General features: G+C 42.7%; 2 protein-coding genes across 16 annotated transcripts in view; one reads left to right on the forward strand and one right to left on the reverse strand.

The window, feature by feature from the left end:
* Positions 1 to 15,498, forward strand: part of ZC2HC1B (zinc finger C2HC-type containing 1B) — a 53,102-nt gene extending 37,604 nt beyond the window's left edge. For 2 of the 5 annotated variants that reach the window (XM_061428200.1, XM_061428201.1), the window contains exons 7-8: positions 6,166 to 6,250; positions 6,747 to 6,946. In XM_061428200.1, the coding sequence (XP_061284184.1) occupies positions 6,166 to 6,236 (71 nt within the window). In that variant the 3' untranslated portion in view covers positions 6,237 to 6,250; positions 6,747 to 6,946. Of the gene's footprint in view, positions 1 to 6,165; positions 6,251 to 6,746; positions 6,947 to 11,399; positions 12,531 to 15,414 lie in introns of those variants that run through there. The other 3 variants (XR_009738573.1, XR_009738574.1, XR_009738575.1) reach the window with 3 other exon arrangements.
* PLAGL1 (PLAG1 like zinc finger 1) overlaps positions 8,883 to 27,618 on the reverse strand; it is a 56,301-nt gene continuing 37,565 nt past the window's right edge. For 4 of the 11 annotated variants that reach the window (XM_061428193.1, XM_061428190.1, XM_061428188.1 and 1 more), the window contains 2 exons: positions 14,782 to 15,262; positions 8,883 to 11,254 (listed from right to left, as the gene is read on the reverse strand). In XM_061428193.1, the coding sequence (XP_061284177.1) occupies positions 10,027 to 11,254; positions 14,782 to 14,933 (1,380 nt within the window). In that variant the 5' untranslated portion in view covers positions 14,934 to 15,262 and the 3' untranslated portion in view covers positions 8,883 to 10,026. Of the gene's footprint in view, positions 11,255 to 14,781; positions 15,263 to 15,343; positions 15,528 to 27,618 lie in introns of those variants that run through there. The other 7 variants (XM_061428199.1, XM_061428195.1, XM_061428189.1 and 4 more) reach the window with 6 other exon arrangements.

The raw sequence follows: 27,618 nt of genomic DNA on the forward strand, positions 1-27,618 counted from the left end.
CATTCCCTTCCCCAGGGGATCTTCCCAACCCAGGGATCAAACCTGAATCTCTTGCATCTCCTATATTGGCAGGTGGACTCTTCACCAGTGCTCCACCTGGGAAGCCATGTGTGGAACCTTAAAATGTTACACTCAAGTATAGAACAGCCCTTTGGACTCTGTGGGGAGGGGGGTGGCTTGGGAGAATGGCATTGAAACATGTATAATATCATATAAGAAATGAATTGCCAGTCCAGGTTCGATACAGGATGCTCGGGGTTGGTGCACTGGGATGACCCAGAGGGATGGTACGGGGAGGGAGGTGGGAAGGGGTGCAGGATGGGGAACACATGTACACCTGTGGCGGATTCATGTTGATGTATGGCAAAACCAATACAATATTGTAATTAGCCTCCAATTAAAATTAAAAAAAAAAAAAAAGAGTAGAATGGTGGTTGCCAGGGGTGGAGGATAGGGTGGGAGAAATGGGGAGATGTTGGTCAAAGGGTAAACTTCCAGTAATGAGATGAATGAGTTTGGGGAATCTAATGTTCAGCAGGATGACTATAGTTAACAGTACTGTATTATCTACTTAAAAGTTGCTGAGAGGATGAATCTTAAATATTCTCACCACACACACACACACACACACAATACTAACTATGTGAGGTGACGAGTGTGTTAACCAAGCTTACGGTGGTAGTCATTTTGCAATACATACATGTGATAAATCATCACATTGTACACCCTAAACTTGCACATTATATTCAGTTAGATCACAGTAAGGCTGGAAAGAAAAGGAAATGGGGAAGAATTTCCTTCCTAGAATGAAATAGTGTCTTCGAAGTAGGAAAAAGGAATGCCCACCATTTTAGTATTTACTATATGCTTGACCATTTCTCTTCATCTTCACAATAATCCTCCACATGTTTTAACCTGTGGAATGGGAACTGAGGCTCAGAGAGGGTGAGTTGTTTAAGACACACCACTGGTAGACGGCAGAGCTGGATTAGATATCTCCTGTGTTTACCTTCTTCACTGAGCTGCGTTGCTAGTAATGGACATTCTTCTTTATGGTCAGCATCACTATGAAGGCAATGAATGAAATCATGACCATATTGGCACCTCTGGTCAGGAGTCTTATTCTGAAGGTATTATCAGAACCAGAATAAGAAGTGCCAGTCTCATAGTCCATAAGGTAACAGCATCAGAAATCTTTATCATTAGTTTTTAAATTCCTCCTGAGTTGCTTATCATGGGAGAAAAACTGAGTTGATATTTTAAAAATTCATAGCCATCTAAGCTCAAACCACGAGTTGTTTTTTTTCTTCATTATCTGTAGAGACTTATCCATGAGGTAGGTTTTAGCTTTTACTAAGGAAAAAAATAATTCAAATCATTTATGTCTTCTTTTGGTAAAACTTCCACTAACAAGCTTTTTTTTCTGAAGTAAAATGACTAGTGTCCTTGAGAAAAGACAATTTCTTTATATTATAGTTTCTTCTTATTTTTTCAAAGAATATATTATAATGCTTCCCTTTCAGTGAAAAACATCCTTTTGAGTTTGTTTGTCAAGAGGGCGTATTTCTTAATTCATTGGGATTAGACAACTCGGACAGTGTGCCAAGTCAAATGCAAGTACAGCCTCAGAGTTTCGGACCTTCACTCCCCGGTTTAGTAAACCAGGAAAGAGACTGGGAATGAGGGAAGACAGGCCTAGTATTGAAAAGAGGAAAAGAGTTTCCTTCCTTGAACTCAATAGTTAGAGCAGAAGCAAGGTAAAGTGGAAAGGTCCTGAATCAGGGCAGCAGCCCTGTGTCCCAGTATGTGGCGATGAGCAGGACAATACACAGACACTGTTCTGATACACTAGGAAATAGATGAGCAGGCCAGCAGACCTAAGCAGAATATATCATACTTGTTAACTCGTCAACAGTGGTTTGTAGATCACTGTGATGTTGTTAAGTAAAAGGAGAATCCAACATAGCCCACACTAGGTTCTGGGCCACCAGCTGACTGCACCGTCCACTGTCTCCTCTCCATCCGGCTCGAGCAGCCTCTCTTGCTCCTGCTCACTCCGGGCTCAGGGCCTTTGCACTGGCTGCCCCCTCTGCCAAAAACCAAAACATCCCTCAGTGATCTACCCTGCTGTCTCCCTCCTACCCTCCAGCTCTTAGCAGAGTGTCTTCCCAGTGGGCCCCGCACCAACCCAACCTCTGTGTTTCAAAGTAATCAAACCCACTATAATTCTTTTTGTAGTTTCCCAGCAGTTACCATCATCTAATATATTCAGTACATCTTTATTTTCTTTCTGTCCCATCCACTATGCCAGAAAAGGGGATGTAAGCTTCAAGAAGGCAGGAATCTGTACTTGGTTTATTTTGTATTGTACTGCTCAGGTTCGATCCCAGGATTGGGAAGATTCCCTGGAGAAGGGCATGGTAACCCACTCCAGTATTCTTGCCAGGAGAATCTCATGGACAGAGGAGCCTGGCGGGCTATAATGCATGGGGTCGCAAAGAGTTAGACACGGCTAAAGTGACTTAGCCCACACACACCTCTACTTGTTAGAATTGTTCGTGGCATTTATGAAATGCTCGGTAAATACTTCTTGAATGAAATATATTGGACAAAGTTGATATCTTGAGTCTATAATTTCTCACTTAAATTACTGAAATATGAATAGTCATGTTAATTAGCTTTAAGAGATAGCTTTTGCTTTTATTTCTGGTTCAAGATGCTTTTTCAATTTTAGATTCTGTTCTTACCTGTGGCCTCACCTGTTAACATTTAAAAATAAAATCACCAAGGTTAGTGTGCTTTTAAATTAGTCACATTTCATTTGAAGCCATTCTGGAGAGAAAGCAGAAGTATATTGAGGGGAAGTGAATTTTCAAAACTGTTTAAGGCTTGGAGAAAAGCCTGAGTACTTTTTACTAATGTAAATAGGCCCATGTATTTATCAGATTCTCATCTACTAGCCATTGTTTTTGATCTGGTCAGTACTAATCTATTTGTAATAAGAGGATCTTTAAAAAACTGTTGTTGGTGGTCTAGCTATCTTTAGGTTGACAATCTGTCGTTTAGGCCACTTGATGTCACTTACCTTCCATGTAAATCCTATTATTGTCTTTCATCTAGCTGGTAGTTAGCCTTCTAAAACCCAGGCTTTCATTCTTTGACTCTCTTGAGTAAAATAAACATTTAGAATCTCCCATTTATAACCCTTTGTTTTAAATTCACAGTGAGGGAAGACGTGTGTTAGGCACAACCTGCAGTCAGTAATCATTATATCTAATGTTTAACAGTGGGATATAAAAGTCTTAAGGGATTACAAGAAAGAGATCTACTTTTCCCAGGAGATTTTATGGAGGAGGTAATGGTCAGAGAGAGAAAGTTTCATAGAGATGGAGGCTTTGGGGATGAGCTAGATTTTAACCAATGGAGAAAAGTTGGGAAGCAACAGAGATATGAAAATAAGAACACAACACATACTCTGGGGGGGAAAATGGTCCATTTGGCCAAAGCGTGGAGAAGAACTGGGATTAAAGTTAGAATGGAAGGCTGGCACTAGAGCAAGGAGGGCCGTAGATGCTCAGCAAGGTGTCCAAACTATGTGTGATTAATGCCGTTGCTGGTGTCACTGCCCTGGACACGTGTCTGAAAAGCTCTGATGATGACCTAGGAACTTTTTGGTTCTACAGACTAAGTTAGCCTGCCAAAATGTCTCTTGAGAAAGGGCATTTTTTAAGAAGTTTCCATGGAAGGAATTAATGCTTACTGTAGAAGATCTTAGAAAATGGAGAGAAGGTATGAAGAGAAAAAAAATCATCCATAATTCCACACCCTGACATGTCTACCGTTAATATTGATACCTCTTTTCACTTTCTCTCTTTATTCGCCGCCTCTTTTGTTTTCTTTTGATCTAAATTATGATCATAGTCCATGTACACATCCTGATTTTTTTTTCCCACAAACTTTGAACATTTCCCTATGGCAAAGAGTTTCTTTAAAAACATAATATCATATGTTTTCAAAGATACATATGATATCACAAAAAGACAATATAATTTGTCTATTTTCCTGATGTTGAATAGGTAGGTTGCCTCTGCTTTTTTGCTGTACCGAATATTTCCCTTCTTCATGGACAGTAGCCCATGCTTAATTGTATGCTCTTCTAAGCTCTTCAAATATGAATCTTCGTTAATCCTTGTTTAATCCTCACAGTAACACAGAGACATACTATTCATAGCCCGGGTTTGCAGGTGAGGAAAGCACAGGTAAGGGAAGCAACTTGCATAAGGAGTTTGTAATAGAAAATGGTAGAGCCAAGCAAATCTTCATCTGCTTTGGGAAAACTGGGTCAAAAAACATTAAGGAGATAATTATATAAATATATATTATTTAGTACATATTATATACTAGTATCTCACAATTGAGCGGACCGTAAAGAAGGCAGAATGTCAAAGAATTGATGCTTTTGAACTGTGGTACTGGAGAAGACTCTTGAAAGTCCCTTGGACAGCACAGAACTCAAACCAGTCAGTTTTAAGGGAAATCAAAACTGAATACTCATTGGAAGGACTGATGCTGAAGCTCCAGTATTTGCGTCATCTGATGTGAACACCTGACTCATTGGAAGAGTCCCTGATGTGGGGGAAGATTGAGGGCAGAAGGAGAAAAGGGAATCAGAGGATGAGATGGCTGGATGGCATCACCAATGCAGTGGGCATAAACTTGCACAAACTTCAGGAGATGGTGAGGGACAGGGAGGCCTGGTATGCTGCAGTCCATGGGGGTCGCAAAGAGTTGGACACGACTGGGCGACTGAACAACATATACTAGTATATATATTAGGCTTCCCTGGTGGCACAGATGGTAAAGAATCTGCCTGCAATGCAGGAGGCCCAGGTGCAATCCCTGAGTTGAGAAGATCCCCTGGAGAAATATGTATATTACTTAGTAGATGTATGTTTAGTAAATTACTTAGAAAAAGATATGGCTCTTCTTTCTCACAAAGATTCTAATGTTCAGATGAGCACTGAGTTTATAACCTAGTCAGCAAATATCTACATGGCTATTTCTCAAGGGATTTGATATATAGATTTATAGGGAAGATACCTCTGGGCAGCAACTTCTCCAGCACCTTTATACAGAGAGACTATGGCCACCATGAGCTGTAGTTCTGATTTCTGCTTTGGTTTCTGGAGCCAGTGGATTTGATCAAGTTAAGCATCCTGCCTGCACTAGCCTCCCCTTCTTGTGCTTGCGTGCTCAGTTGCTCAGTCATGTTCTACTCTTTGTGACCCCATGGACTGTTGCCTGCCAGGCTCCGCTGTCCATGGGATTTTTCAGGCAAGAATATTCCCCTCCTTACCTAATTGTGTAGCAAATGTAATGAGTATTGAAGGGTCAGTTACTGATTCCTTGGAAAAAACAAAGCTTGTAAATCTTCAGGTAATATGATCACTGAGTTCTATCCTGTGTCCTTTGATATTGATTCGCAGTTTCCTGGGGTGGTTTGGTCATTCTTCCTTTGTAAAACACTGATTAGAAAAGAGGCCTCTAGGACAGAGAGTACTATTCTTCCTTCTTTTTTAATGATTTCTCTGAGAATCCTGTTCCATCCCATGTGATCCAGCACAAACTGTGGCGTGTTATGCCCATAGATTCCTATGTCTCCATTCCTAGCGGTGCTGCTGAACACAGAGGAAAAGAGTCCTGTTTGGGAAATGAGTCCATCAGTGTGTAAATAACCGCTGGGAGGGAAGGCCTTTCATGCTTCCATGAGGTTTATCAAACCCTTTCTAGCATGAGAGCAAGCAAAGAATTTTGTAAAGATATGGAACATTCTCTGGGTACATTTTGAAAGCTGGGGCTATAGTGGGATCAGGTGTTGAGGGTCAATTTGTATAAATGGGGGGTGGTCATTGAGGTGGTGGGCCAACGGGCCTGTCCATGGTTAAGTGAAGGCTTAAGGGTAGAAGACAGAGGGCTTCTAACACAGATTCTGTTTTCCTTATTATCTGGCCCAGGATAGGGATTGAGAACTTGTCTATAGCTCCGAAACAAAAAGGAAGAATAGAGACTTTTGAGTCCAGTGTGAGAATTTCATAATCATCCTTTTTTTCTGTTGTTGCTAATGTTTGCTTTTACATAATAACAAATCTGTTTATGTCTGCAAAGGATCAGCAGTGGACCCTGCTTCTGGAGCAAAACTCAGACAAGGATTTGCTAAATCTTCTAAAAAAGATTAACTCCTAGAGGCCAGGTAAGGAAAAAAAAAATTTAACTTCTACGTGTTGCCAATCGTCTAAATGGGCAAGACAGTTAATGAGCCTTTAAGAGAATGAATCCATAGCAGGCCAAAGAGGAATTTGGGCAAATCCTGATTTGGGTTACTAAAATGTATGCTCTTGAAACTTACTCTTTTGTTAAACATATAGTTTGAAATGATGTTCAGTTTTTGCTTCTCGGATTTGACAGGAAGCAGGAATTCATTTTGTTTCTTGGATTTAACAGGAAAGGGAAATGATTCTTCATTTTGACCAGGAAGGTTACTGCCCTCTCCCTTTTTCTAAACAAAGACAGGTCCCTGAGATTGACACTGAATAGTCACTGTATAGACACTGCTATGAAGCTGGAGAATTCTTGATATTGTGAATTGTTAAAAACAATGAACAATTAAAAGAGGCCTGTATTACTTAACATTCTCAATGTGGGAACAACAAAGCTCCAAAGTAAGTGCCTTCTCTTTCTGCTTTCAGCCTGGTTCCCTCACTGTCCTCGACCTGGATGGTCGTACCCAGGAACTCCACCTAAGGTGAGGGAACCGGAGGCATCTGTTTACACGCCTGCGATTTCTTTGGAGACAGCATGTAGAACAAGTAAAAACTACGTTCAAATTTTCTTATCTACTCCCTTCAAATTTTACCCCTCAAATCATTAAACAATGCATCAACCTGTATGATAGTGCTTGATTTAAAGACTCACTTGAAGCTTTTTTTCCCCTGTGCTATAAAGTAGGTTCTGATTAGTTATCTGTTTTATACATACATGCTTAGTGGCTCAGTCATGTCTGACCCTTTGGACTGTAGCCTGCCAGACTCCTCCGTCCATGGCATTCTCCAGGCAAGAAGGGGTTGCCGTTTCCTCTTCTAGGGGATCTTCCTGACCCAGGGATTGAGCCTGCATCTCCTGTGTCTCCTGTATTGCAGGTGGAGTCTTTACCAGCTGAGCCATCGGGGAAGCCTATTTTATGCGCAGTAGTGTATATATGTCGATCCCAATCTCCCAGTTCATCCCATCCCACCATTCCCCTTCCTCTGCTTGGTGTCCATACATTTGTTCTGTATATCTGTGTCCCTATTTCCGCTTTGCAAATAGGTTCATCTGTACTATTTTTCTAGATTCCATATATATGTGTTAAGCTTTTTTTTAAGTGGACACTTTTTAGTCTTTTTAAAGAAAATGTTGCTTTGATATTAGAAACTTTTGGTGAAACAGTCTTTATTACTTCCTAGGAAAATCTTGTTTTTACCTAGTTTATTCTACATAATAGGCATGAAATCTCAGATAAACTTTGATGTTTGCTTCTAATGAACATTAAACTGTCATTAGTAGCTACTCCTGTTTTAAATGTCCATCTGTATGCCGTGTAGAATTGCCTCAAATACACCAGTGTTCTGGGGGAACACTACAGTGAAAGCAACAGGTTACAACCTTCCCATCCTGTAGAAAGGATCCTCTAAGTGCACTCAGGCCATCTAGTTACCGTGGCCAACTCGGAAGTCAGCTGTTCTTTACACTTTCAGTTCATGTAGCTCTGTTGGGAGGTGGTGTCTCAACTATTTTTTTCTCTTGATCTTCCTAAGGGTTGGTACACTTTTTTCCTAGAGTTATTTATACTTAATTCATGCCTTTTAATCAGGGAATTTTATTAAGGTCAGGGAACTTTATTTAGGAATAAGCCATTTTTTTCTGTCTAAATAAGAGTACCAGCCTCCAGGTACAGCAAACACATCTGAAAGTATTACAGGCTGTATTTTGGGGACCAGTTGCTATGTTTTATGCTCAGGTGAATCAGGTATGTGTTCTGGAACTGACTGAAGACATGTAAAAGTGTTTGTGGAAGCTTCTATAAATGGAAAATGGAAGCTTTAGCCAGGGTGAGCTGGCTCTCTGTCCCTCTCCACTTGCTCTGAGAGGCTGCCTTCCCTCAGCTCGAGTTAAGAGTGGACATGGGAGCTTAGACAGCCCAGAGTCGTGGAGTCCTACTGACCAGGTAACCTGTGTTCTGTTGTATCATTTCTTTTATGGTCACCAGCTCACTCCTAAGGACTGTGTTGAACCATGGTTTCTCATATTGGGCTAATATGCTGCTTTAACGGGACAAACGAACTCAAGGTTCCCCTTTCTCTACTCACCCCCACCCTATTTAGAGGTCAAACAAGCAAAAAAGTAGTATGGGCCATAATACTTTTTGAAGACATCCCAATAAGAAATAATTTATAATTTGTACTGGAAACTAATGGTAAACACCACTGTAAAACTGGATCATGGTAGCCCAGTATAGATGAAACTTCAGAAGCTAGTATTCTGACCTACACATCAGAAGTAAATTACACAGCATTCTGGAAGAATTCACAATGTCATACAGTAAGTTTAGAAATAAGTTCTTTGGTCTGTGAATTTAATGAAGCATACAAGCTTCAACCTTCAACAAAATTATTGTTTTAAAAAGATAGTTTCTAACCGATCCTGAATAGAGGTCAGAATAGTTGTTTCTGTTGGGGTTGTGATGACCAGGGGGGAGCATGACGGAGCAGGCCAAGGAGCTGGAAGTGTTTTCCATCTGTGTGGAGAATGGGGAGTGTGGCTGTATATAAAAATGACTCAAGTCATTTGCTGAATTTGTACTTTATTTATTATATGTAAGATATATCTTCATATTGAAAGCCTCTAAACACAAAAGACAGAGGAGCTTTAAAAAAAGAAGGTTAGGTTTTACAGTTTAAAAACTCATTAAGATACCAAATTCCAGAGATAGATTATAGTTACATTGTAAAATGCTATATGTTTTGAATATAATATTGACTTAAATGATGAATTTTAAAATGCATTTACTTATTGGTGATTAAAAATACTTAAGCAGAGTAGTATTTTAAGCCAGACAGAGCAGAGCAAAAGAAATTCTTGCTTGATAGATAGATATATATATATACTTTAAAATTCCAGTAATATTCTTAAATTCCTGTTAAAAATATAATCAGTATTAAAGTCAGTAAAATGCTTATTTTGACTGACGCCTGGATTATTTTACCACTTAACCTGGTTACACAGTGATTTTTTTTTTTTTTCTGTCAGATATAACTGACAGTTTAATCTTTAAGATAAATGAAGTGATAACTCACATTGTAGCATCCTGTGGAAAATATTCAAACTACATTTAAAATGCTTTAAAATGAAGACGTCTATTATTCCACAAGAAATTGTTTCTGTAAAACTACAGGTTGGCTATGGCAATAGTAACTAAACTACATCCAACCCTGAAGGTAGAAAAATCCCTGAAAAGAAATACACAGCCTGGTGATAATATGCGATATAAAGATTACTTTCTTATGTTAAAAATCCTCCCATTTTGGAAAAATCCAAACCTTCCACAGTTCCCTTACTAGGCAGTGCCACATAAAGTTACTTAGCTAACATTATTATGAGCATGGCTTACGATTAAGTTGATAAACACCACTATATAGCTACATCAATATATAGCAGCCCTCTTATGGATGTCGGTTATGATAATAGTTGCAGTTCCATTGAAGAATACTTGCTTATTAAATTTGGTACAAAGCATGAACACTCAGGACAGATTGGCACAATACATGCAGTTCAAGAACTCTCTTCTCTCAAGCCAGTCATCACTGAATAAGCCATATTCCAGTCCTGCTTCCTAAATCTTTCCTTGTATTATCATAGCTGATGTTTAAAATGCTTCTCAAAATATCTTTCAGAGTAAGAAAAGTATGCTTAAAAAAAAACAAAAACCATTCATCTGAATGCATGGTGGAAATGAGGCAGGATAGCCGAACCAGTGCCAGCTGGGAAAACGTGGGGGATGGGTGGCAGGGGGAGCTGGCCCAGGCTCATAGTGCTCATGGCTAGTGAGGGGTCTTGGGGCTGCTGCCCCAGACAGCCCAGCCTATGCGGCAGAGATTCCCCAGCCCCCAGGGCAAGACCACTACTCCCAAAGGCATTCTGGGTAGCAGGAGGCAGCTGCCAGAAGCCCAACAGAGGGGAGAGGTCCAGAGAGGCAGGTAATATGTTCACAGCATCTGCAGCTAGCTCTTTGGGCAGGTTTACTTTACCTGCACCTCCCTTAGCCAGGTCAAAGCCTGCATTGAGCTTGTGAGGTGACTGAGGCTCTTGCAGAGGCAAGTCCTCAAGCAAATTGGCACTGCAAAATCCTTTAGTATCTGTTTTGAGGGGCAGGCCTGCCAGTGGGGCGTATGAGGTAGAACCAGCGCTGTACTTGTGATTCTGGAGGGGTGCCGGGGGAGAGCTGGGGGTGGCCATGGGGTGGAGGGGAGCCAGGAGCTCTGACAGCACTGATATAGGCTGGGGGGCCTGCTCCAAGGCATTGAGGGTGTGTACCTCAGCTGGCAGGCTACCTGCAAGCCCATTCTGTGTAGGGGCCCCTATCGGAAAAGGAGACAGTGGGGCAGCCTTCAGTTGGAACTGGGGAGAGAGAGCGTGGAGAGTATTCAGAAGGTCTCCAGCCTGCAGGCTCTCCTTCATCAGCTCCTGTGGATGGGTCTTCTTGGTGTGACGCGTGAGGTGGTCTTTGCGCCCGAATCTCTGGGCACAGAACTGACACAGGAAGTCCTTGCAGCCTGTGTGGACCACCAGGTGGCGCCGCACATCCTTCCGGGTGTAGAAGCATCTGTCGCAGTGGTCGCACTGGTGCTTCTTCTCCTTGGTTCCAGTCGAGGGCTTCTCTTCGGCGTGGGCTTTGAGGTGGTCGAGCAGCACCTCAGTGCTCCCCAGCTCCAGGGCACAGACCCCACAGGTGAGGTCGCCACTGCTGGCCGCGTGGAGGGCCAGGTGCCTCTTGTAGCCCAGCATGGTGTGGTACTTCTTCCCACACTCCTCGCACCCAAAGGCCATTTTGTTGGGGTCGTGCGTTTGGAGGTGGTTCTTCAGGTGGTCTTTCCGGTTGAAAGTCTTCTCACAGTAAGCACACCGGTGAGATTTCTGGGGTGAATGTGTAGCCATATGCCTAGGGACAGATGGAAAAAATGCACAACAGACACAGTTTTTTTAAGAGCCAAAGAAACATATAGAAACTATTAAAATGTTAGTAGTTTTCTCCAGGTGGTGGTATATACATTTTAGTTGTTAAAATACTTTTCTGTGTTTTCCAGATTTCTACACATAAACTTTATAATAAAAGAACAGTACTACATGATGCGATGCAGCCGCCACACCTGTAAAGAACATGCATTGAGAACGGATTTCCTCATCTATACACAGATTTCTAAACACAAGTATATACAAGTATTTTAAAATATATGATCATGAAGAAATGGTTTCAGGAAGGGTTTAAATGACTATTCTATACTCTTAAAATTTCTGAATTTCCAAAAATGATCCAGTTTGCCTTCTACACAGAACTCTACAGCGCCCCCCCCCACCCCCACCCCACTGTTACTGTTTCTAGTACAATCTCTGCTTTATCTTGATAGAAAGTTCAGGCCTTAGACATAATGCTAAAAAGACTATCCTTAACGTCAGAGACAGTGTCTATTATGTATTATGGACCCAGAATGGCAACCCCACCACGTGTTCTCTGAGCTTCACCCACATGCCTCCCAGGAGAACGTTACAGTGAGGTCTTAAGTTTCTGCTATTTAATACCTTCCAGTGAGCTCTCATGTCAGATGCATGAAGCCCCTGTCTCCATTTCTTTAAGAGCCCCCTTAGACGCTTCCAACTCACTTCCTAAAGGTCACTGGTAATTTCACTGGCAAAACTCAGAAGGACTTTCTCTAGAAGCACCAAGCTGCTGCCCCTGGACACAGAGAGGGAACCAGACACCAACTGCGCACAAACAACGCTGAGCAACAGGGGCCAGCGCAATAGCTCTTTGGGGTCTGAGGTGATGCTGGTCTCTCTGAGTTCCAAGACATTCACAGGTTGAAGAAAGGTTTCTCAAGCTGGCTAGAGGGCAAATAAACTCGGCATTTAAACAATTTTCTCTCTGGGCCAGCACTAGCGTTCAGGAACCTAAAGTTCTGTGATAGATCTTGCCCCTCCTTTTTCCTCTGTGGAGGATTGTTATCTGATTAGCTCTCATTTATCAGCCATGTGTAGATCAATGCCAAGTGAGCAGCTCTGGACCTCGTATTTCCTGTCCTGCTCCTGTCCTGTGAGAAAGGTTCAGGGGGACACAAGTCACACCTGAGCAGTAACACCACTTGTCACATCACATCCCATGAGCTTCCAACCCCTGTTTTTTTTTTTACTTTTCCCTTTGCCTGGCATCCAGTTCTTCTCCATGTAATTTACTCCTCACTTGCTCACGCAACAATCCCAGTCTAGAACATGACCACCTTAGAGCTAGAATGACTGCCACGTCTTGCTGCCCTCCCTAACTTCTCTTCTCACCTCACAGCCCAGGAAACCACCACTTCCGGTCTGTCCTGTAGTTTCCAAACCACCACCATCTTTGGGTGTCACCTGGGCCACGTCAATGAGCTTAGAATGCTTCCAGGTTAACTGCTGACCCTGGGACTTCCATCTGCCTTGCCAAATCGTCTGTTCCTGCCTTTGGCTGTCTAACTGCTTTCATCCTTCGCTATATTAGGTCCCATGTGCTCTTTTCTAGTTAAGCAAGTCAGTTACTTTCTTCTTCAACCTTTGATTATGAAATGGAACTTTTATGTGGCAACTGAGACACAGGATGGAACGCTACATTTTTTTTTTTTTTAAGGCATCCTGCCCTCTTCCCTCCCTTTATTAGATCACTGCTTCAGGCCAGAGGGGCAAGACATGCTGGTGGCTATGGAAGGGAAGGCCATCCTTGCAGAAAGTACACTGCTTCCCTTTTTTGCCTCTCTTCACACCCTTAGCTGAAGAAGTTGTTTCCCTTGCTCAGAACTACCAGCTCCTAAATATTGCTTAAGACATCTCCTTCAGTGCGGTTTACCACAGTAATCCCACCTAATTCCTGTCATTCCAGTAATCTGTCGGCGCCACTGTCTGTTCCAAATATTTATCTCCTATATGTATTTTGGTCTTTACCCACAGTTATAATATCCTCACTGTGGCTTAACTGCAGCTAACCCTGCCTTTGGTGTTCGGGTAAGGATAATTACTGTGTACACGTAAGAAGCGTGCTGCAAAACAGGAAGCCTTTGCAACAAAACTGGTGGATACAGTAGGCACTCAATACTTATATTTATGGCAACTAGAGATTGGCCGATGTACAGAACACATTTGAATTTTAAGCACTCGTAGGCTTATTTGAGCAAATCAGCTTATCAATGATCTATAACAGGGCTATTCATAAGGGCCAGGAACATAACTTCTTTCTCTCTCTAACTCTCCCCAGTGCCTTCCACCAGAAGCACTCCCAAATTTGATCATAAGGTGGCCCGTGCTCATAGCATACTCAGATGGAAATTGTCTCTCACTCAATTCTCACCTTCACTTATGCACTTAATCTGCTGGTCTGAAAGTTACAGTTCATTACATGAAGACTAGAGGCCAAAGATGCATTTCCCTTAAGCAGGTATCCAGACAGGCATGCGTTCATGGGAGCTCTGTGTGTACAGCTCTGAGTGTACGGCACATACAGCACACGCACAGCATTCACTGTCGATCAGCCTACCGTGCAACATACTCATTATGAGTGTATTTTGAGTACTGTCTTTCTATGATATAAAAATCCTTTACAGGCAGAAACTACATCTCATATACCATTTCTCTCATGGAAGTACGACGATCAAGAAATAATTCAGACTAAACGTTACTATTTTTAAAAAAGGACCTATCTCCACAAAGTAGTTTTTACCCTTTGTTGAATCCTTCCCTTCCATCCTCACTCCATATTTCATATCTGGACTGTTACAACAGATTGTACATCAATCTACTTGCTTCTTCCCTCTTCTCCAAATTACTGCCAGAGCCATCTTTCTAACATCCTGATCAAATCATGTTGTTCAGTTCCTACACTCCTCAGAAGAAAACAAGCCTTTTAGGACAGTAGACACGGCCTGTTCTAAGCGGCTACCCTCTTGCCTCGAGGTTGGGCCTCACCCCGATCCTCTTCCAGCACGCCCCTCTATCCACATGTGCTTCCAGGCCACGGCTTAGGGCTTTCCCAGAACCTCCTCTCTGTCCACCTCCCATTCGTCTTCTTATCACAGCTAAAGACCACCACTCTGACGAGCCTCCCCAGGTCTCACCAAGCAGTGGAGAACAACTTCCACCACTTCCACAGCTCTGTGATTAAAGCCCTTGGATTACATTTTAATGGTGTTTCCATGACTATCTCCCCAGCCACAGGTCTTCTCATCTTTCTGTTCTTAGGCCTGGCCTATTGTAGGCACACAAGACATACTTGTTGAAAAAGTGAACTGAACACCGCAGAGCACAACTGTCGTATAGAAACTATAGTAATCGCTGGAGATACAGCCTTAAAGGCTAAAGGGCATCCGCTTTCCCTGCAGTGTTCGGTCTGAGGGCTAGCAAAGCCTTTGAAAGGTATGTGGAAAAGCACATACCTTTTCTGAAGCCTCTCACCTCATTAATTTATATCTGGAAATGAAGGCTTTGCCACAGTCTGGCTGCAAGCACTTGTAAGGTCGCTCCCTGGAGTGGGAATAACTGTGGATAGTGAACTTCTCCAGGGTGAGGAACATCTTGCCACATAACTGGCAGGGGTAGGTAGCCATGGGTTTTGTCTCTCACACTTTCCTTTTCAGATGCGCTGACCAAATGCTGTGCCATTTAAGTGCAAATAGAAGGACGGGACTGTGCTGAGCACATCAGCAGAGCCCCAGCAGCCGACCGCCAGGCCCAGGGGGAGGCAGCGTTGTGGTCCCCGACCTGGATCTACCCAGACATGGGCCTCTCGGTTACCACTATCTCTGCTTTCTGCATCCTACATCCCAGTTTCCACGAGGTCTCAGGCTGAGAGGAGCAAGTCTGAGGCACAGATGATGTTCCCGAGCAGAAAGGCAGACTGCATCACTAGAGCTGGGGCACGTCCTGGGTCACCAGACTGTGGAGAGAAGAGGAACAGTTTCTGCGCATTAGCCGTCGGCAAACCACGCTTCTCGTCCACCCGTTCAGCATCGACTACCTGGACTCAACGTGTTCCTTTAAATGGCTCTAATGTGGCACACCTCTCCATCTTCCCCTGTGCTTTAACAGGTCCTTCTGCATATGGATGCACCTGTCTGTGCTTCTTCAAAGTGGCAGGAGTCAACTGCATAGTGTTCAGATGGCGGATGAAGCACACTTTCCCTTGTGATAGAGACAGCTATTTCCACAGACTTGGTATCATCTACTTCAAGCCATGATTTCAGGTCAGTATGAAGTTCAGTCTGCCAATTCAAAGGGGGAAAATAAAACACAAACACACACCCCCAAGTGTGCTTGAGTGTCTTACTGGTACAGAAAAGAGAAGCATCCTTGCTTATTCAAACCACTGGCTATTTCTCGTCACTCACTGTTGGCAGAACATTAGTTGTTTATCACACCTGTTTAAACTTCCAGGGGATGAGACGAAATCATTTGTATATATCTAAGTTGATTTGTTTGTGAGGTTACCGTGCAGAAGGACTCAAGTCTACGGCGTAAACAAAGTGAGAATAGAGCTAGTTTCATTCACTGAGGTGTTGCCTTTGAAGGGGAGACGAGATTCACACAAAGACAAGAGTGATGACGGCTGGGGCACAGCTCAGCACATTCTGGTATGCAGGCACCATCTTCCAGGAAACCATCCACTCCTCTTTTTCCCTTTAGTCTGTGGGAACACTTCCTCATTCCCCAGCCCTGCCCGGCAGGGGTGGCGGGCGGGGGGAGCTACCTGCTGGAAGGCCACTCCTAGGACACGGGCTTGCCGCCTTAGCCTGTCTGCAATCCCAGATCTTACCATCCTTGCAACCCAGGCAGATCACCCAAGTCCAGGCTTTTCTTTTTCTGCCAACAGACCCATCACTTGGGAGCCTTAAGAGTCCAAAACAGCAACATGAACACAGCATCAACAACAACACAGGAAAAGCCTGGCGACCTAGAACCCCATGCTATTCTAGCGAAAGAGAATTCTCACGCAACGGATGTTAACCTTTCAAGTGCCAATACTTAAAAAAAAAGCATACTGTCTGCTAACATTAAACACACTGGAGTAATGTCTGCACACAGGCCAGCCTTTTCTGAACTTTGTCAAGTGAGCAGGGCATGTGTGTGGACCTGACCAATCTCGGCAGGCCTTCGAGGCGTCTAGTCCCTGCAGTCATTCATTTATTGCCAACTCTTTTAGAGCTGCTCTTTACTGTTCAGTTAATTTTTACTTACCTCTGGAGTTATTTTCAGATCAGAAAGCTGGAGTCTAGCTAGATGAAGTTTTACTACAGTAAAAGTTTACTATAGTAAAAAGTTCAAGCATCTTTATATCAGCACGTAGACAAACACACATTCCTTTTCTAAGGGGCAAAAACTGCAGGCACCTTTTCGTATTCCTCATCAACTAGCTCAGATGTTTTTCATGTCTGGTCAGAGTTCACAAGGAGCCGACACCGGGCAGATACCCCTCGCTGTCCTGCCCCACCTGCCTGGAACCTTCAGAGCTGACGTGTGCACTTTGACCTGAAGCTTCAAGCACTGATCCAAAGCTGGGGACACCGGCGTTCTCAGCCAGCACCTTGGCACCAAGCCTCCTTTCTGATGGCAGCACACAGAGACTCCTCTGGGACCAAGTATGATCTGAACTGAACCCCTGTCCCGGCCCCGTCCAAGCCCCTCTCCTCCAACTCCCCGTTCCCTCACCGTGCGCTAGTTCACCCCATGGCCCAGCCTCCAGGCATCCCAAGCACCCTGGCCACAGACAAAGTAATTCCTTCCAGGAATTCTATCCTGTGTGGCCGAGTTTCTGCTGCCAGGATTCATGGTGTGTCCTACTTCTCCATCCAGCCTGAGTCTGGCCATAACACTGGCCCAGCCATAAAAGGCACAGAATTTATCATCATCATTAAATATACTCATTCATTTGAGATTGCTGTGTTTTCCAGGTCTATTTTAAGAGATTAAAATGTATACACAATATGAAGCTTGAAATTCATTTTTTTTTCTTGTTCTCTTTATAGCTGAACTCAAAATAGCATTAGTCACTTAAGAGAAGGAGCTGGTCTGGTGGTGAGATTTTATATTTTCTCATCTACACTAACCCTCTGCATATATACTCTAAAGTGATTCTCCCCAACTCCTGCATTTATGAGAAATGACCAGTGTCCAACAGAACTTTCTGTGATGGAAATGAATGGCTACTGAACACTCAAATGTGATGCTGAGAAACTGACGTTGTCATTTAAGTACCCACACAAAGCTAGTGGCTGCTGTGCTGGAAAACAGGAGCCACAAGGGGTGAAGGTGAAGCTGACACTTTCCTCAGACACAACTAGGCTCTGATTCGCCCTCATGCATTCCCCTGAAGCACAGAAAGTGTATATCCAGCTCCAGTCATTTATGAATATAGTAGACAGACTCCGTGGTTCAAATTCCAGCTCATCCATTTGTTAGCGCCTAAGTTTCAGCTTCCTCATTTGTAATATTTACATGATGCATGTAAATGAGCCAGTGGGGACAACCAACTGAAGCAAGATGAATCTTGAAAGCACTCTGTAATCTAAAAACACACCATACAAATATATGGTAGTATTTATAAACACTGGGATTAAAAGTAGAAACCATCAGCTGCAAACTGGCACACAGTTTGAACCACTCGCTATGGATGTAATGGAAAAGAGACACACGTCCTCTCCCCACATATACTTTATCATCTGTTACTCATAGTTGGAGGAGCCAGAAGCCGTGCTCAAGACACACAGGACGTATGAAGCTGCAAGTAGAAAGTTGCCTGAGGTCTTTGTTTCTCAACAGATACCAATGTCTGCTCACCAACACACCAAGAATAAAAAGGAAAAATCAGATTTTTTCAATTAAAGAAAAAGTACCTGCCCATTAGCATTGAATAAAGCTTCCCAAATCCACCTTCTAGTTACTTCCCTAGATTCAAAAGTCCAACAAGTTGTAGACGTCACTACATTTCCCTCGGACCTTCAAAGATGGTTGGGTGTACAATCAAGGCATTTTAGACATGACTATACTGTATTTAAATGTGAGACATTTCCTCCAACTCTTCCCCTGTTAAACTTGCAGAGAACAACATAACATTAAGTCACATAAACATTTTTACACTTATTTAACTTATTGCATTAATGTCTTTGCCCAAGACTTTTCTTAGCTTTTTGAGTTTTAAGTCTCTGTGTTAAATACACCCAGTCCAACCCTACGTGCAAAATTGGTCCTCAAACGTTGAACTCAATTACTTTATTACAGTAAGCATTCCTTAGTTTCTTCAGGAAGGCTTTTTATTAAATGATGTATTCAAATTCACTAGTAGTTATAACATTTCATTCACCATAACTGTGTAATTCATTAATATGGATCTTCAAATATAAATACTTGCACTGTTTTCATGATATAATCACAAACTTCTATAAACATAGCCTTTCTCAGCAGATTATAAATTCACTGTGGCTGAGGATCAAAGCTCAGCTATTTTTAAAAAATAAGCTGTGTGGATAATACAACATCTCCCATCACCATGTACTTGATCAGTACTGGCTGGCTGCTGCCGATTCCAATCTTTCCTTGAAACCTGATGAGCTCTGGCCACACCCTTGAAACAGACTTGTGATGAACTTTCTATTATTTGGCCAACTGCCAACAATCCTAAACAGAGAACTAACAAAGGGATGGTCCCAATGATCATCAGTCTGCCCTGTGACCTGACATACAGATTGAATTTGAGTCTTAAATATGGTAATATTTCAGCACCTGTCACCCTGGAAAGAGAGTAAGTCTTCCCCCAAAACAACTCAGGACATAATTTTCAATCCCCTTGATTCTAAAAATACTGAGTGAGTGATACAGATCTGCCCGTATGCCAAAGAAGGCTTGTGCCATCTGCTTCATTCTGTTCGTGCTGATTATTTTGGGGATGAGAGAGGATCAGATTGGAATAAGAACATATATATATGGCAACAGCCAGGAAGGACTGTGTTCCCTGAGGGCTGGTGGTATACGGCGGTGGAGGGAGAGGTCAGAGCACAAGTGGAGTTCCAGGACGTCCCCAGTGCTGCGTAACACAATCAGCTAATGGGGGACAAATGTTTTACAACATTCTTAAAATAAACTATGACTTCTGGCTTCTATTTCCATTGTCCCCAGTGACACAATGCAAGGCCCATTTCTGGGAGGAAATTGAATTTCCATTTTTAGTCTTCCAACATGGGTACTCTTAAGTTTGTTTTTTTTTTTTTTGACTCCATTCATCACTACTCCTTGTGGATAAGAAGGTTCTATTCTAAACATTTCTTTTCCACTCATACTCCTGAAACCTAGGATGGCTTTTATATAAATGTGTTAAGGTCAGTTTTAAAAGTTCTGTTTCTTCTTATACTCACACAATATGAAACATTCAATCGTGGAGCAGGGCAGGTGGAAATTCCCTGTTTATTTGGCTCCAGGAGGCTTCTAGAGAGGTGCTGCCCTCCATATTTGAAGGACTCTAGTAGCAAGTCTCTACCATGAAAAAGCCATCCAGAAACATCAGCAGGAGGAAGAAGAGTCTCAGAACCTCCAGGTGGCTGCTGCTGCTAATTTTCTATTATGCACGAGCACTGTGACATGTGATAGGTCTTGTACCTGAGCAAGTAGATGCCAGAAGAGTTGGGGCTCATTACATGTCTAATCAGTAAAGGGGAGCTCCCAGGGCTGGACTCATAACTTGGCTGAGGATTATAGATGCGAGGCCTGTTGAGTCCCCTACCAGATGGCTGTGGCTGGGTTTTCAGCCTTCACTTAGAACAGAGGTTTTTAAGTGGGGTCCATGGCAGAGTTTCCAGGGCCCATGACTGAATTCTCCAAAATTCTGTGGAAAATTTGGAGGCATATGTATTGCAGTTCTTGCAAGGAGAGGGACCACAGCTATCTTCAGATTTTCTAAGGGATTCTAGATTTAAACAGATTAAAGGACACTGACTTAGATGACAAGAGAGAAAAATCCCTCTTTGTGCCATCAGTTCAGTTTGACTCTTCACAAAGTCACTGACAATTCCTAAGCCACAGGCCATATATTTTATGCCTCAATCACTGCATTTTATCAGGTGAAGGTTAAAAAAAAGGAGGTGAGGGAAGAGCACTACAATAATGTTCTTTGGAAATTCAAGCAATAAACAATTTGTACAAATTTCATTTCAAATAGGGGTACAGATGATAATATAATAGGTCCTATCATGTAAGACAGGCCTACCTTTTGACTAGAGGGCAGAATGCCTTCCAAATCACAGGGATTCATTTGTCAGCATCTTTAAAAATCTTTTACTAAAGTGTGTATGCGTGAGCACATCCTCAATAAAGTACTAACAGACCATCATTAAAATCCACAACACCTGAGTTGACATACCACTTGGAAGAAGCTTCCTGGGTAGGTTGCATTCTAGGTTGGACCCTCAAAGCCTGTCACCCCACCACGTCTGCAGACGTCTGCCCCACAGTGGCCAAAAGGCAACTGAGGCTGCAGATCAACCCACTGGCTATTTGCTTAACATGCTCAACATCACTCATGCTTCTGTCTTTTCCACACCATGCCCCTTCCTGGACTGTCCTGCCACCCAGGATCTACCTGGCCAACTCCTGCTTCCCTCGTCATTCCCGGGCAGAGGAATGAGCATCTCTTCCACATGGTGAGATGGTGAAATGGGGAGACCACTGAGGAAGTGATTACCAAAGTCCAGGTGAGCCCACAGGGAATTCGGGCTAAGGGGGCCATGGTGGAGGTGCTGAGCATGGAAAACCCAGGCTCAGAAGGGAGGACTGGTTTGGTGAGAAACTACTTCCACAGAGGGTTCCTCTGTGTTCCCTCCAGAACTATTCAATGCCGGGTACACATATCCACTTTAAACGTGTGAGACAATCTGCTCTTGGTGGCGGGAGGCACTGGCTCTTGCCCCCTTCCACCCCTGCCCGTGCTGCTGTGGGGAGTGCCGCGCACAACGAGGCCCCACCTCCCCAGCCTGCCAAGCCATCAGCTTTGCTGCCTACTGACTCTTTTAAACTGTCACCTGGAGAGATTTCATTTTGTTAACCTGTGACTAAGCTCTTATTTTCTTAGAAATGAGGCCTAAAATAAGCCAGAAGGCTGAAGTGAATTGTTTATCTCATATTTAGAGAGAAAATTATACTGCAGCTTCAGAACATCAAATCTACACACTAAGAAAAATATGAAAAAGGATAGGGTGCTAACCTTCTAGTCACAAGTAATGGTAATAATGTCAAGTTAAAGATGGTAAACCGAATTAAAGTATGCAGCCTCAGTCTCTCCTGAAACTCTATTAAAACAGTATTAATGAAAGTGTCTAATGGTGCATGATGTCTATCGTCTTTGTGAATTGTACTTTTTATCATTAAAAATATCCATCTTTGTTTCATTTAAAATAAATTAATTAAAAAAATAGTATAAATGAGATTTTTTTCCCGCAAAAAAACACAGCCTAAGATAACAGGAAAGGAGAAAAGAGCAACAACATTTTGGAAAGTAGGTAAACAAGCAGGAACTGATTTAGCTGTCCCAAGAAAGCTGAATTCTAAGGCAGTGATGAAAAGCTATGAAGCAACCATCAAAGGCTCAAATTTAGGGACTAGGAACTTCTGGAAGTGGGGATGCATGTGGGCATAGAAACAGAAAGAGTGGTTTCAAGTCTGGCAGTGCATTCAGCGCTCTGACCCCCTCCCGACAGAGGGTATGAGAAGTGGGTACTGTGCTGAAACAGGGTGAATTAAGTGGACGTCTGCATACTTCCCCTATTTGGCGATCAGAACAATGGCAGCCAGGCCTATTATACTCTCCAAGACAGGAGACTGAAAGAGTCTTCTCTGGGAAAGCTGACTGGCCCAAGAGAAAAGAGCTCACGACAAGGACAAATGGCAGTCCTGAAGGGTTTACCCGTATTACCCGACAACGAAGCCCTTGTTGACAAAGCCTATCTACGTACACAAAGCTCCCATCAGCTTTTTTATGGCTCCACTCACAAGTCAGGCAGCTGAGGATCACCAGAAATCAGAAGCAAGCACCTACTAGGAAAAAGCGACACAGAACAAACAGAAGAAAGCAGCTAGGTTAAAGAAGAAGAAGAAAAGGACTGTATGGAGAAAAAAGAAAACTTTAGAAACAACTATCATTAATATTCTAGAGAGAATCAAGAGATCCCTAAATGAAGAACAGGATTTTAAAAAAGAAAACAACAAACAATAACAAGAAGGGCAGTGACAAGTGCAAGACCCCAGGGGCGGGGGTAGGCATTTGAGTCAGACTTGCTGGGGGAACACCTGAGAATCTGCCCTTCGAATAAACCCCCGAGGACTCTAAGGCACCTTAGAGGTGTGCCACTGTGGCCTCTTCTGACGGTACCTGCTATTTCTACATCTTTGTTAGTTCTAGTGCTCACCTAGTGATTAGCACCATGAAACAACCTTTTACAATACAGCTAATATAACCCAGAGACTGACTAAGAGTAAAATTATCCATAGCTTGAATGGTTAAAATATATATCATTAGACTAAGAAGCAGGAAAGAAGAGATAATTTTTAAGTTAATGAAACAGTTAGCAACTTTGCTATGTGAATAAGGTGCCTATCTATCACCATTTCTTGTTAAAGATTTGTATTAGAAGTTGTGGTTCATATGATAAAGCAATAAAAAGACAACACTGGGATAGAATAAACATTTCGATATTTACAGATGACTATCTATACAGAAAACCCCAAAGAATCCACACAGAGAATGTGAGAATTAGGAATTCTGACAAGGTATTTGGTTACAAAAGTCAAAATACAAATCAATTGCATTTCTAAATGCCAGCAAACAGAATATAATTTAAAATTAATTAGCCACAAAGCAAAGATATCTAAAGTAAGTCTAACCAAAGATAAAATAGTTATGGAGAAACTATAAAATTCTACTGAAAGACATAAAAGAAAACCTAAATAAATTGAGAAACATACCATGTTCATGAATAGAGAAATACAGATAGTATTATTGTAATATTCAGTTACCTATTTATCTTCATATTAATATACTGATTCAGTGAAGTTCTAATAAAAATTCAACAAGGTTCTTTGTTGGAACTTGACAAGATTGTTCTAAACTTTTATACTGAGGAGGAAAAATCAACAGTATCAAGACTTTCCCCATTCGACTGGATCATACTCATCATCCTATAAACTGATCACAGAGGAAATGGTGAAAGATAACAGATAAAAACATTTTTTAAAAAGCTACAGTAATTAAGGCAGTATGATATAGGCCTAGGATTAGACAAGTGGACCAATGCAAGTAGAATGAATAGCCTAGAAACAGATCCCCTTTTGTACAGAAACTTAATATACAACAGGGCTGGCACTGCAATCCCTGGGGAAGCTCGGACTACTTAATAATTGGTTATCCATAAGGAAACTGGATTCCTACATACATCTATATAAAATTAATCCCAGAAAGATTACAGACTTCATATTTAAAACAAAACTTAAACCTTCAGGCAAGAAAAAATAAAAAGGTATTTCACAGAGAAACTCAAATAGTCAATAAAACAAATGAAAATATGTACAATTTTATCCAGGTTTCATCTCTTGTTCCATCATTAAAATAATTTCCCTTATATATTTTATTCTTTGGGTCTTCCCTCTTCTTGACTGGCAAAACTTCAATCCTGAGTAATTTAATCTGGGACCAGCTCTACCCTACCCCGGCACACCTTATGCCTCTGTTTCCTGCCTTTCTTTCTTTTCTTGTGTCATGCACTTATCACATCTGACATTTTTTGTTTTATTTCTTAACCCACACACCTCAATTAGACTGGCAAAAACCAGAAAGTCAGGCAAAACCAAGTAATGCCCAGTGGAAGGGAAAGAGACAACACCCAGGACTGGAGTGAGGCTTTTTGCATTCGAAGATGCTCTTTTCCTTAGGAATTAAGATATGATGCAATTAAACTGCTCTATAAAGACTCACACATGAAAAAAAGTGAAAACAATCATTGAAACTCAGAATGGATAATAATTTATCCAGATTTCATCTATTGGTCCACCATTAGAATAATTTCCCTTATACATTTACCCTATGACTATTGATGGAATAACTTCTCTTCCTTGGGGGATGAGGAGAGGTTTCACGGAGAAGCCAAAATTTAAGCTGAGCCAGCAACTACCTGGTATTCAAGGGGGGAGTGGTCTATTTCAGGCCAAGGGAATGAATCAACACAAGGTACGTGAAAGTAACTACTTCAGCGTGACTAGAAACGAATGTAAACATGCAGGCACCAGGGACAAACAGGCTGGAGAGACAGAGACCAAATCATGAAGTGTTAGTGATGTACTTGCTCTGTTGCACTGGGAGAAGGAAGGCTTTTCTGCTGTAATATTTTAGCAGACTGACTAACCTATGCAGTCAAGGGTAGCCACTAACTCCAGGTTTATGTGGAGGTAAGAGTGAGAGGGGTAGAGAGAGAAGTAGTAGAAACAAGTAGAAGAATGCCAATGAGACACTGTCGCAACAGGAATAGGAGGCGTGATGGGAAAGGCATAAATGGCACAAGAATCTACACCTCCGAGAGCTACAAAAACCAACAGGAGCCAAACTGAAAGGGGCAGGGAATGCCAGGACTCATGGGACAACAGGAACCTATTCTAGTCGGCCCCCTTATCCACAGGAGATACGTTCAAGACCCTCAGTAGATGCCTGAGCCCACTACCAAACCTTATGTTTTTTCCTATACATACCTATGACAAAGCTTGATTTAGAAATTAGGCACAACTAGGAATTAACAACAATGGTAAAATGGAACCATTATAACAAAACACTGTACTCAAAGTTGCATGAATGGGGTTCCCCTCTCTTTCAAAATATTTTCCCCAAAGTATCTTATTGTACAAATATAATGTCTTTTTCTAAGCACTTATGAACTGCAGCCATAATGTTTGTGGTTTGAAGTGCAACAGCAAAACTAGCACGAGTTTTTTTCCTTCCTCCCAATTTCAGATAGAAGATTCCATCTTAACAACCTAAACATATGATTTTTCTCTTTATGAAGTTATAAGTTTCATCTTTCCACTTAAAGGAAGCACTTCATGGCTTCTTGTTGGCTCATCCAAATTGCCAGCATCATCACTTCTGCGCTTACTAAGTCAAACGAGGGCTACCTGAACACAGGTAACTCTGTGATACGCACAGGCAGTCTGATAACTGAGCTGGCAACTAATGACCACTAGGCAGGGTATGCTGGGAGAAGGAAAGATTCACGTTCTGGGTAGGATGAACACACTGGTACGACCACTTCACCATGCTACTCAGAATGGTGTGCAATTTAAAACTGATGAATTACTTATTTCAGAATCTTCCATTTTCAGACCAAGGTTGACTATGGGTAACTGAAATCATGGAAAAGGAAATCTCAGACAAGGAGTGACCACTGTAGTCAAATAAGATTTTAGAAAAGTTTAAAGGAAAGAGGGGGAGAGTGATGGTGGAGAGGGAAAGAAAGATCAAGACCCAGAAGAAAAACCTAGCAAAACCAGGAATTTGGAGTTTGGTTTTAGCTGTGTTGAGTTTAACGGTACCTAATGGGTATGCGGGGCTTCACTGGTGGCTCGGTGGTAAAGAACCCACCTTCCAATGCAGGAGACCCAGGTTAGATCCCTGGGTCGGGAAGATCTCCTGCAGAAGGAAATGGTAACCCACTCCAGTATTCCTGCCTGGGAAATCCCATGGACAGAGGAGCCTGGCAAGCTACAGTCCATGAGGTCACAAAGAGTCAGATACGGCTGAATGATTAAACAGCAGCAATGGGTACTCAGGCCAGCCAGGAGATCTCCAGCACGGAGGAGGTGCTGAGGTTATCTTCCAACTAAGGAACAGCGAGCGGTACCCGTGGCTGCAGGGAAGTGGATACTATTCTGAGTCTGGCTTCTACTATAAACTACCCTGGGCTCTGCGTGGGTGTCCACAGTCTCACATGCTCAACCTTGATCATCCATGTTGGTCTTCCCCGGAGCGGTTTGGCATGTACAGTGGGGTGTCCTGGGGGTAGGGTGGGGTTTGTTTTCTCTGCAACAGGCTGCAGCTAGACTGATCCCCTCTTAAGAGATCTACTCTGCACTGTGGAGCCTGAGGGAAGCAGGCTTGTGGGGGCATGTAATTCTCGGAGGCTTCAAGAACAGAAGCCTTTTTGCCTTTAAATTCATTCCCTCAGTTCCTCTTAGGTAAGACAGTGCAGTGACAAGTCCATGGTGATAAAAAGAAGCAAAATGAGAATTCAGCCTGCATTTTAAAAAACTTGATGAGATGTTCCAAATAATTTCTAGCTGGTGATAGTACAAACCAAGACCCTAACAGCTCAAAAATCCTGTCTGGTTGCCCACTTTCTCCTACTAGGAGAGGTAGGCCTTTTTCTTTTCTTTTCTAACAGATGAGAGCCTTTTGTTGTCATGATGTGTTTAGCAGATGGAAGATAACATGTAACTGATTTAGTCAAGACTAGCCACTCTACACAAAGGTGGGGAGAGGCACAGGCAGACACAGAGAGAGAACGCCCATAGCTCTGCCTTGACTGGGAGGGGAGGAAGAACTGGAAAAAGCACAAGCCCAGGAGTGTGAGCCTCAGTGAGCTGCAGAAGACTGAGAAAAACCAAACCAGCAAGGGCAAAAGGGGACTGTTGACCGGGAGCCAGGCTCCCAGAGGTGTCACCTGAAAGCAGCCTATAAGGACCCCACTGCCTCCCGCGCCTGTAAGGAGTGGAAGCAGGGGGCTTACACAGCTCAGGGCCCCCCAGACCGGGCCAAAGCACCTCGACGAGATGGTCACTCAGCTTAACATCTATGAGGCAAGGGGAGGGAAAGGAAATATCTTTACGGAGTCTGAAATCCTCCCCATGCCTCCCCGACCCACCTCTTACACGGTGTTTTTAAATATGAACATTTAGGAAGAAACAGACAAAGGTCGCCAAGCAAGCAAAATAGGTATGTGCATCCGGAGAGGGAAGCGCAAGGACCAGGCCTGGTTCTCAAGCTGAGATGGGACGGAATGTTTCAGGAAGACTGTTAATGAACTCTAGGTAGCACGTTGGGGGGGGTGGGGGAGGGGTGGAGCGCAGACTTGAAATCCAGACAAGAGCCTCTGGTATTAGGATAAGATTTTCTAGTCATTAAAGTCAGTGGCAGGGATACTCCTTTGTGACAGCTGGAAACATATCCCCCTCCTCCCTCCCAACAAAGCTGCGACTATCCCCCTTGACGCCCTT

This window comes from Bos javanicus, chromosome 9 (assembly GCF_032452875.1).
Source record: "Bos javanicus breed banteng chromosome 9, ARS-OSU_banteng_1.0, whole genome shotgun sequence".
Classification (NCBI taxonomy): Eukaryota; Metazoa; Chordata; class Mammalia; order Artiodactyla; family Bovidae; genus Bos; species Bos javanicus.